Source organism: Strix uralensis, chromosome 2 (genome assembly GCF_047716275.1).
Source record: "Strix uralensis isolate ZFMK-TIS-50842 chromosome 2, bStrUra1, whole genome shotgun sequence".
In the NCBI taxonomy this organism is placed as follows: domain Eukaryota; kingdom Metazoa; phylum Chordata; class Aves; order Strigiformes; family Strigidae; genus Strix; species Strix uralensis.
In genome coordinates this window covers 48582371-48593445 of record NC_133973.1, presented here as the reverse complement: position 1 = coordinate 48593445, position 11075 = coordinate 48582371, and the positions used below count along the sequence as shown (strand labels likewise).

The 11075-nt window shown below is 34.6% G+C and overlaps 1 protein-coding gene across 1 annotated transcript in view; it reads left to right on the top strand.

Annotated features, from left to right (window-relative positions):
• POLA1 (DNA polymerase alpha 1, catalytic subunit) overlaps positions 1-11075 on the top strand; it is a 205493-nt gene that overhangs the window by 161432 nt on the left and 32986 nt on the right. The window contains exon 36 of the mRNA XM_074858590.1: positions 1-71. This exon is cut by the window's left edge and continues 26 nt beyond it. Within this exon, the coding sequence (XP_074714691.1) occupies positions 1-71 (71 nt within the window). The remainder of the gene's footprint in view (positions 72-11075) is intronic.

Genomic DNA, 11075 nt, shown 5'->3' with positions numbered 1-11075 from the left:
ACTCTGCTTTTACCGATACATTTTTGATGTGGATTATGCGATGGATAAAGTGATTAGTGAAGATGATAGAGGTAAGTTTAAATTTTTAATTAATTTACTATAGGTGAACAGCAACTTGCGTGCTAGAAACTAGACCCACACATCTGTACTCTTCAAATCTGAACTACAAGGCTGTAATCTAAAACAGAAAACAGAAGAAATTATGAATTGAGGAATCCCCTGTAAGAGGGATGTGTTGTGTTGGAGTTAACCACTGTAAAAATGTATCACATGTCATTTTCTTCTTTTGAAGTGACTATGCTTTGGAAAAAATGCTTTTCTTGCGTGTTACACTATTAGAGAAATCTCTGCTTGAAGTTTGAAGGACAAGTCAGCTTCAGTATATAGATTAATTAAAGCATATGTATACAACATCTAAAAGAAAAGCCAATTAAAACTTATGTTCAACTATTAATATTGAAGAGACACTTTTTATCAGGGAGAAAATGATGGCACAAGAAAGGCAGTAATGCTAATTGTCGACAAAGCTCTCTTAAATATACAGATTAAGCTAACGTTAGGAAGATTTTATTTTTTTTCTTCTCCCAATTACCATAACATTTCTGAACTAAAACATTTCTAAGCTGTAATGGATCCATGGGTTTTGTGCACCTAAGTGATTTTCAAACTGACAGAAGAGTATTTCTGAAGGTGGGATAATGTTTGGTTGACTTGGAATTCTCAATAAAGCCATGTTTGGGTCCCACCATTGAAGTATGTTGTCCACAGAGAGCACTTCCACTGCATGCTCTGCAGTTCTGGTGGTGCCTGTGAAGAAAAGGTGCTACCACTGGAGGTTACTACTCTGATAGCTGTTCTGCTGTGACATCCCTGCCCTGCATCACCAGCGAGGTTGCTGAGTGATGGAAAAAGACTAAGCAAAACTCAGTCTTTCTAAATGTTATTTTGATAAGCCTTATATGAAAATTAAAATAGTGTAACCTCTTAGCTAAAAAATGCTCAAATAAGCAAATAGTCTGGTTTGGGCCTGTTGTGCTTACATTTCTTCTTTTAGAGGTTCTCATTTCCTTTTCTAATCCCTCTAAGACAGTCACTCTGATGCTTGCACTTCAGAATGACTTCATACATCCAAAGAAGGTCACATTGTATAGCCTTCTCAGTCTAATATAACTTTGTAGATGTACTGAAGGAATGTTATATGGTGGATGCTACTGCTAGCTGAAACCAAATTACTCTGTGTGTCGATCTCTTGCCTAATATAAGGACTTCAGAGTAGAAGAGGGTTCATGGGTGATCCCATCCAATCCCCTGCTACTGCAAACCACCACATCTCTAAGGACTGCAAGTTTATGGCACTTCATTTTGAAACCTGTGTGTGGTTCTTCCCATTTTGCTGCTGTTCAAGATGTGTCTCAGACCCTTGTTCTATGATGGCTGAAAATTCACTATAATTTTCCCATTCTAACTTGTTTGTGGCTGGTATCCATTCACTAAACGTTTATTTTTTTCTCTTCCCTCATGTTCTTCACTCTGCTTTTGGAAAGAGTGGGAACATCTCTATTTCATTTTAAACTAGGGCAGAGACACTCTTAGCTTTCTTTAGGAAGACTTGCTCTCTGCTGCATGATCCTTCCTCTTAGCACCTTTGTGTGCAGTCTTTTCTAGGTTGAATTAATCTTTGAGTATGAGAAACTAGAAATCACATGGTATTTTAGATGGTGTCTATCCAGTGTCTATCCACTGGCTCTGTCTGTTTGCTGCAAGTACCTCTGCTGATGCTTTCTTGAGTCACCTATGCCCTATTCATAGCTGTATCATATCATTAACTTATAGATAAGTAATGATAGAAATCTTGAGGTTTGAGGGGGCTCTTTTTCCTCCTGTCATTGTGAAACCATGAGTTCATATTTCAGGTTCATGGCATTTTGTTTTACTTTAATTTTCTTCATTTCATTCATTTTGGACTGATTAATCTCATTTGTAATTTTAGACTTCAAGGTTAATGAATTATGTCTGAAAAATATTATGGTGGCTTCTTCATTCACATAATTTCCTACCTTCTGCCTTAATCAGAAAATGTTTCTTGTCCCTCACTGCTAATTGGAGAAAGTTCAATAAAGTTAGTTTCCAGAGTAATTCTCAAGGAATTGTAAGAACTGTGATAGGACCATCTGTTCTCTTGGAGAGTTTACCTTTCAGCATGGTGTATTTTTATCTTTTTCTTAGCTATTTGAAAGTTATTGTATAATATGCTTCAGCCAGCCAGTGATTTCAGTCTTGGTGCTGCAGCAGGTGTTAAGGCTGGATAAATCAGATCTGTTAGTTTTCCTTTGAAAATTGGTTCTCTTCAAAGAGCCTAACTAGGTGAGTCTGGTAAACCTATGTACTATTTTGTCCCATTTTTCAGATATCTTTTAGGAGGAAGTCATCTTTCTGTTGCTATAAAATGCATGCAGAACTTGTGGATAATTGCCTGTGCCTGTTTGGGTCACCTTTTCGTTTTATAGATACCAATGTTCTGTTTTCTAGTAATGTATGTTCCTGATTTGATATACTTAATTCAAAACTCTGAAGAACTGAAATAATGTTCATATTCCAATTTTGTTGTAGTTTTGAAGTGGAAATTTAGTGAACTCTCCTTCATAATACGAAGCTCATGTTTACTTTCCCTTGGAAGCCAAAAAATTTTGTTTCCATGCTATCATTCACAAGCCATTCTGTCCTTGACCTATGATCAGCATCATTGCTTTTATCAAAAATGGTGGCAAAGTTTTAATATAGATTTTGTAGATCTTTGATGTTTTCAGTCTTCTCTTTACTTTTTATGTGACTAAACCACTTATTTACTGTTGTTTTGATTTTGGTTTGTGGAGGTTTTTTGCTTTGTTTTGGGATGTTGTTTTTCAAAGCCTAAATTGCATGGACTTAGAGAAGATTCTACCTTTTATTGCCATTTTTTCTGAGTTTTTAAAGACTAGTTGTTCTCCCTTCTTGTAGAGTCTGTTTATTCTTAATAGCAGCTTTAGGTTGTTACTCATCTTGGAGTATCCTACAAAAATAAATATTTTTCAGTGGCTGGAGATTCAGGATATAAATGTGTTTCCACTGTAGTTTGAAAGAATTCATGTCTTCTCTCATTCAAAACCTTGAGATTTCGCTACAAGTTCACTTGTGTTTTCTATACTTGCCTCTTCAAAATACAGAACCTTAATTACAGAACAGCTTTTCTTTGTTCAGTTATTTATATTAAAGGTCCATACTATTTATTGAAAGGGAATCTAAAATAATAATTGTGAAATCAGTGGGAGTTCAAAAAGACATTCAACCTGCTCCCTTTTCCTGCAAGAGGATCAATACCACAGCCTACTTTTTAAAGATAGGCTAAATTTAAAAAAAAACTTTGATGATGCAGGTTCTACAACTTGTCAGGTTTTACAACCCATTTCTTCTAGTGCTTCACCGTATTTACTATAGAGATCTCTTTATGTGCAAGATGAATTTTGCTTTCTGAAGCTTATTCCGTGCACAATGGGTGATCAGAATATTTTCTTTCTCTTAGAGTTTTACGTATTTAAAACCTGTATGATACTGTCTACAAACTACAAACCTGATTTTTTTGGAGGAACAGGAGGAGAGTTTTCCACTTCTCTGCATGTTTGGGTTTTTTTATAGATCTTCAATAGGTCAGATCTATCGGAGTGGAATACAGCAGGATTAATTAACATGTTCTGCAGACCACTCTTCTCTTTATTTACACCAGTATGGAGTTTACAACATTTGCAACAACATTGTTCACTCGTGTTTCATTTGTGATCCACTGTAATCACTGTATAATCTTGGTCCATCTTTTTCCTGTAAGAATCAAAAATAAGCTGGTTGGTCTACATGGTGCTTCGTTGTTTCAGTCACTAGTGAAGTTAGCTGTCAATTATACCATCCAGGAATATCTGGATTATATAGTTAAGGGTCTTTAGTCCTATTATTAATACTAGCATTTATCCTCCAAACAAATGTTTCCGTTACCTGGAAGTTTAAGGCCTGTCACGATGATAACGGTTTAATATGTTAACATTGTGATACAGTGAAAGGTTCTTAGTTTTCACACTACACAAAGTGAAATTTTGAAATTCTTTGCTGTCTTTCTAAATTAGGAACTGTTGCACAGTTAATATTGGGTCAAAAACCAATTTAATTTTCAATATCGCTGTGCAAAAACTCCTGATTTACAGATACCAATAATACCATAAGAGCTGTTTGTTCTGAATTATTTTTTTTAATCAAGAAAGGAAAAAATGCTTCATTGTGACTAGTAACATATTCAAAATGTTTTCAGTGCTTGCTTACACTTAGTTTTTCAAAGCTGGGTTGTGGGTGTAGTCAGATATTGCTGTCTGGGTGAACAGTCAGCACATTAAGAAGCAGCAGGAGTAACAAAGAAGTAGCATCCTCTGTTCATTTGGATGAAAAAAAGATAGGCAAACTATCAGTGATTTTAAACACGTGATTTTTAAATACATACAGAGGAGTGTGCTTGCTCTGTACACCTTAACTGCAGAAATGGAAACCAATATATTATGGCTATGTCATCAGGAGATCAAAATAGAGTGTAGTAAGCTTTATATCATTATTCCATTCAAATATCGGTATTGTTAAATATTCAAAGCTATTACTGTTTTCATTTTGCTGCTACAGTAAAATGAAAACCTTTAAAAACGAAGAGAAATGGAGCCCATGTAAAGTCAGTACAGCTAGTCTGCCTCACGCAGATGTCTCTAGTTCCATTCCCCCTCCTGGCATCAAATGGAAGTCTTCATGGAAGACAAGGATGCTGCAGTCTCCTTATTCACAGTGACTGCAGCATTATTCCAGAAGCATTAATATCACTGAGATTGTTTATGGTGCTGCAATTTTTTTAGAGAAACAGGATCCAGATCATAGGATTTTTTCTGTTGCATACTGTAGAATGGGGCTGAAAGCCACCATCTTTCCACCTTCCCATTTCTAAGAGAAGAAAGGCCACAAATATTGTTCACAAGGTATTTAAGTACTTCAGGGGCAGAAATTGCAAAGATGCTGTGGTATATTCTTTCACGGAATATTTTCAACTACTGAGCCCATGGTTACTGGATTCCAAAAAGTCTGGGTATATACGTTTAATGGGTAAGCAGAAGAAAGTGAGGATGGGAGTAAGGTAACTTTGGGAAAAGTGGTTAAATGTTCCTGTTTGTTAGGAAGACCTACATCTTCAAAGTATATGCCACTTTGTGGAAACAGAATATAATTGTTTTGATCATATACTTACAGACTGCAGTTTTAAAAACCAAATGCATATTTAGAGGATGTTTTCCACTTTTATCACAGCTTTGTGTGTGCTTCACTCCACCCTTCCATGCAAACACCAAAAGTACATAGTTTACTTTATGGATGAATAAACCACAAAATTGTGTTGGGAAAAATGAAACTTTTCTAAGCTGTGTGACCTGGACATGAAACCATAAAATTCAGCTCTCAATATTTGTGTGAATCCTGTCATTTCAGTGTTGGGTGTTTTTCCCCAGTCTGTTCATAACTTGGTGTGCCAAGTAGCAGGTTGAAGTGATTATTTTATTTTTATAACTCTTTGAAGGAAGACTATTTATAATGGGGATGTTGGCAGAGCTGCTTGTCAGTGTGGTTCTGTGTATGTCCTCCTGTTGGCTGGTGACAGTGGAGAGGCTGAGGGAGACAGGCTGGCTGCAGCTGGAGTTGAAAGGATGAGCCAGAGCAAGGAGGTGTTCCTCCTCTGAGATACAGTGTGGAGGTTGTCAGATAAAGGGAGGAGCGCAGGTGTGAGATGGGGCCGGAAGGATTGTATTCTTTGTGAAACTAGTGTAATGAAATGGAGACTTCTGGCATCAGAACAATTAGCCACATTTTTATCAATCTACAGGCAGGAAGACTACAAAAAAGTACTTGTTGCAATAAATAAAAAAGGGAATATAGTTATCTACATGTGCTTTCCAGGGGAAGATAAAGAGAAATCATATAAATAACCTACGTGCATATGTATGTATGCATTTATTTTTAAGATGGCAACAGCTGAAACTTGGCATATCTCTTTTCAGAGTGTACAGTTCGATAAACAAAGCATTTCTCTGTGCGTCACATCTCCAGACACTATCTCTAAGACTTTGGTTCACTATAGTGATCTCTACATCCAAGCAAACAAATGCTCTTCTGCACATTTGCTGTCAAGTACTTTGTCTTCCAATCATGTTGTTTTGAAGAGATTGTAAAATAATAATTTTCAAGAATTTAATCTTTGAGTATATCTTCAGAAGCACTTGTTCATTTTTCCTTAATGTGTTGTTTTGAAGAGGAAGATTTCTGAACATTTTTTTTAAATTTGAGTCACCGTTTCTTGAGTATTTTTAAATCTCATTAACTTTTTTGAAAGCAAAAACTATTGAAAATTATTCACTGTAGGTTTTTTGACCCTTTTGAAGTAATGTATGGGCAGTTAGCTGATCTTTAAATCTTAAATTATTCTCTCATAATGATGATACTTTTTTTTATTGCCAGTTGGACATTTTTAATGTCTTCAGTGTAACTTTTTCTCCATTCTATTTCTGCTTGTGTGGTCTTTTTGTTAAACCTACAAAATCTAAGTAAACCCCATTACACTGTGCATTTCTATAAACCTTTCTCTGATCATAAAACTTAACGGGCAGTGACACCTCTCTTGGAGATATGAATTGTTATTTCCTCTGCTTGTGAATGAAATAAATTAAAATAATGAGTGAAAACAGTTATGATATGTCCACAATGTGGGAAATCTGTGGCATGACAGGAGTGCATTTACTGTGGCTCATACCACTAATAAAATGAATTTGATTGATGAAGACTGTTTTTCCTTGCATACTGTATTAATGTTGCAGGTGGCATGAAGTAGTGGCTTAACTAACTTCTGACTCCTCATGAATTGGAATGGTTATTTGACCTCTCTAAATAAATATCCTGCTGCTACTAATAGATTTTTTTTTTCTGTATGTGGGAAAAACTGAACAGAAATATCTTCTCATTTGTACTTAAAGATTTTTTTCCTACTTAAGTATATAGATACATGCCAACTTGTAACCCATGCAATGGTGTAATCTGTCTAATGTCATCTGTCTCCTTTATCAGTTCTCTTGTGAGTTTCTCTAAACAAAATATTTTTTAAAGCTCTTTTTTCTTCACTGTTTCTTTTTCATCTGCAACTCAGACATTTTTTTATAGGTTTAATCTCTGTTAATAAAGATTGGGATTGTTTTTTGATGGGAAACAGTTATGTTGTTAAATGAAAGTCAGAAGTTACAAGGCTTCTTTTAACGATTAGTGCTACACACAGCAGTAAGCGCTTTTCTCTAGTGGAAAGTGCAAGACTAGCATGTTTTTCCTTTTAGAAGACCCTTAAGTTTGATAGATATGGCAGTGTACTCAAAAATTAAAAATGTCCTGTCTTTCAGATACCAGAATTCTGACATCAATTCTAATTTTTTTTAAATTTAATAGAAATTGTAAATATAAAAAATTTAACTCTGTATAATCCATTCAGTATACATGTGCCTAGGCATCAGAAGGATAATGTAAAGCTAAGTCTTTAAAGAGATTTTTAAAAAGATACAATTATCTGTTTGATTTCTAAGTCTCATAAGAAACGTATTTTAGAACTTGCCAGTGATGGCTCATAATCACTTTGATATTTTGAGGAAAATGGTAGCTTTAAACAGATGATACAGAATTTATTTTTAAAAATGTATTGTGCTTATACAGTTGATGGCTTTTATTTCCATAATGTTTTTTACTACATAATTATACATCTTAATTACGTAATTACCGTCATAATTATTATGTAATTACATGTAGTTCCACTAATTACAAAATCAGGAAGTGTAATTATCTACTAAAAACTTTCTGAAATCTTATTTGTTCACTAGAGATTATTTAAAAGACCAGTGACCTACTGAAGATGGTGTACAGTGTTGTACATAATACCAGCTCTCCTTTTGCCTTTCTTCATGGACAGTACTGTTTGAGAGGGTTTTGGAAGGGCTTTCATGTCTTTATTTCCCTTAAAATTAGGTTGGAAACCTTGACAGTATTGCCTGCAAATTTGGAGCCTCTTAATTTTTGTCATTGATACCTTATATCTTTAAATTTAAAGATTCTGTAGCTGAATTTAGGAAGTTGCATAGTTTCAGTTAACACCTTTGTAACTTCATTATTTATATTTTGTTGTAAGGTATCTGGTTCAGGTACCTGGTGTCAGCTATAAAGATGTTTGAAAAGGTATTGTTTATGGCTGTTTATATGTGGAGTGGAACCTTGACTCCACAAAAGACAGGGAGAACGCAGCTGATTTCTCATGGGCCAAAGATTTATTTTATTGAGTAAAACTGCTTTTTTAAAATTTGTTTTCCTGTGTCAATATATATTCATGTCTGGATGCTGATTTACTACTTACTGTTGCACATACTTGGTTATAAATTTGTCTGTGCAGTTTGAAACCAAAAATGGTTTACTGCATGTTAGAGAAAATTAATATTCAGGACATTTTATGGTTCTTTTGTCATGATATTTTATTAAAACTGGGCAGATAGAAAGTCTGTTTTCTGTATATTACATAAGTCATGTGCTGCCTTGGGTAGATTGAATGAAAAGAGTATTGTAAATGTTAGATTTGTTGATGTTTTTCATTCTGTAACACTGTGAGGTATCAAAATGACATCAGAAATGCATTCATTATGTCACAGTATTAAAGCCAACCACCAAGGGGAAAATACTTTCAGTAACAGAAAACAGAATTCATATTAAAGGGATGATGTAAGAAAGTAAGTGATCACAATTTGTGATACTAATAAAAAGGAAGAACACTGTAATCTCTGTGTCAGAAGGAAATGGTGAATGAGAAACATGAAGAAAACATGTTATTGGAATATTGAAATTTCTGTGGAACGCCTCAAGACTTAATACTGTGTTGCGTGTGTATCGGTGCGTAATTTTTCTGTACTTACTACATAAGGCAACTCTTTTATTGTATACTTGCCAAAAGCTATTTTAAGCTCCCAAACTTGGCCTGGGTCCGCAGGTAATGTGAATCTGTCATCATCTTGATGTTAAATGTAATTGCCTCAGCTCACATCTGCTAAGCGTACAAGTCCTAAGGAGAATTTGTCTCCAAACCAGTTTGAATTATATTGACCTTTAATATAAATACATAGAGTCATTATTTGTGAACACAGATTGTGAAAACAGGATCCTTATTTGATCTCCAAGGTTTAAATTAATGCTGCAAATAAAATTATTTTAATTATTATACTTACTGAAGTATAATAACTGCACAGGAGACATTTCTTTTGAAATATCTTTCTGTATCCTTAACAAACAAAGGCTTTATATCAAAGACATGATGAAAATATAGTTATGCTCTTTTCTCTAAGAAATGGATGGAGATAAATTGTTCTCTTTATTAAGAACTAGAAGGCCATGTAGAGAATAGCATAACAGAAAATATTTGGTTTATTCCATAGGGGATACAAAAATGGTGCATGATATATGTATAAAAATGCAGCACAAGACAGAGAAGTGTCTAAATGCAGTTTAAATTTGGTTTAGTAAATCAAAAAATACTTCCCTTCATAAAGGAGTATTACATTTTTGTCATCTCTCCATCAGAAAAATGTGGCAGTATCAACCAATCCAGATTGATCTATTTCTGGGGGAAAAAAAATATTGAGCACTTGAAGCCACGGGTGTTACTGCCATGAAAATAAAGAGTGCACGAGAAACTGTTTGGAGTACATATTTCAGAAAAGCGTGTGTGAGTGCAGCCGCTACCTCATTGCCTTGCAAGCTGTGCCTCCACTTGCACATTTTTTGAGTCCCTCTCTCGGCAAAGCCACGCTTGCTCCATGACAAAGAGCAGACAAGATGCAAAGGGAGAGAACCACCTCTCTTTTTTTTCAGTTATTTTGAGGATCATCTCTTTGTAACAATCTGATTACAAATTTCATGTTACAAATTACCAAATTTCAAATTTCAGGCTAGTGTAGTTCCATATTGTTCTTTTGAGAACAAATGAGTCCTCTGCGAGAGGCCAAAACATGGCTCAGCCTTGGAGAAAAAATACAGCAGGACATTCTTCTGTCCTGTCCTGTCCCTCTTCTGTGAGGGGGCTTAGATGGGTGAGAGGGATGGCTGGTCAGGTTAGGGAGCTCTTTGTTTTTATCTAGCAGAAATGATTTTGGAAGAAGTTGATTTGATCCTGCCAGGATTACAACTGTCAAATGCATATCAAAATGTTTTCCTATCTTATATTATTTAACTCAGAATATAATAATGTAATTATTTTGACATGAAAACGTTACGTGCTGTGGTATTTCCACTTATCTTTAAATAGACATTTTTCACTTTGTGAGAGATGCATGCAGTAAGACAAAACAAAAAATGAATAAAAGGAGTGAGTGACAGCCTAAGCTAGTTTATTTAGATGATAAAAACAAATAATATTTTACATTAATAGAATTTTACAGACTTGAAATTAAAACATTTAGCTACTTACGGTATTGTTTTATATTTCTGGTGTAACAATATATGTTGCATAAATAGCCAGCACAACATAACAGTAGCATGTTTATCAGATTAATATTTTTCTTAGAAATTGTGTTACGTATTTTGGGGGGAGGGCAAAGGAGCATTAAAGGGAAATTCAAAAATATGTATTATTTTTACACTTTCACAGATCATAAACATGTGTAGTCACCTTAAATTAGACTTCTTTTGACTTTTTTTCCTAGATCTGAACCTGTAGTTTAAAACATTCTTAATGAAAAATAGTTAGTGGTGAGTGACCAAAACAAATACAGTTAACATACTTGCTAAGAGCATTAGCTACCATGCTTTTTAACAGTAATGGTAAACCATAGTAATCAAGACCTTGATGTGGAAAACTTTTACTATTTCATAGTTTATATTTGGTGTTGTACAGGAATCAATGGATTTGAAATTGGTTATCATGCATGCAATTTCATGATAACTTGACACATAATTCAATT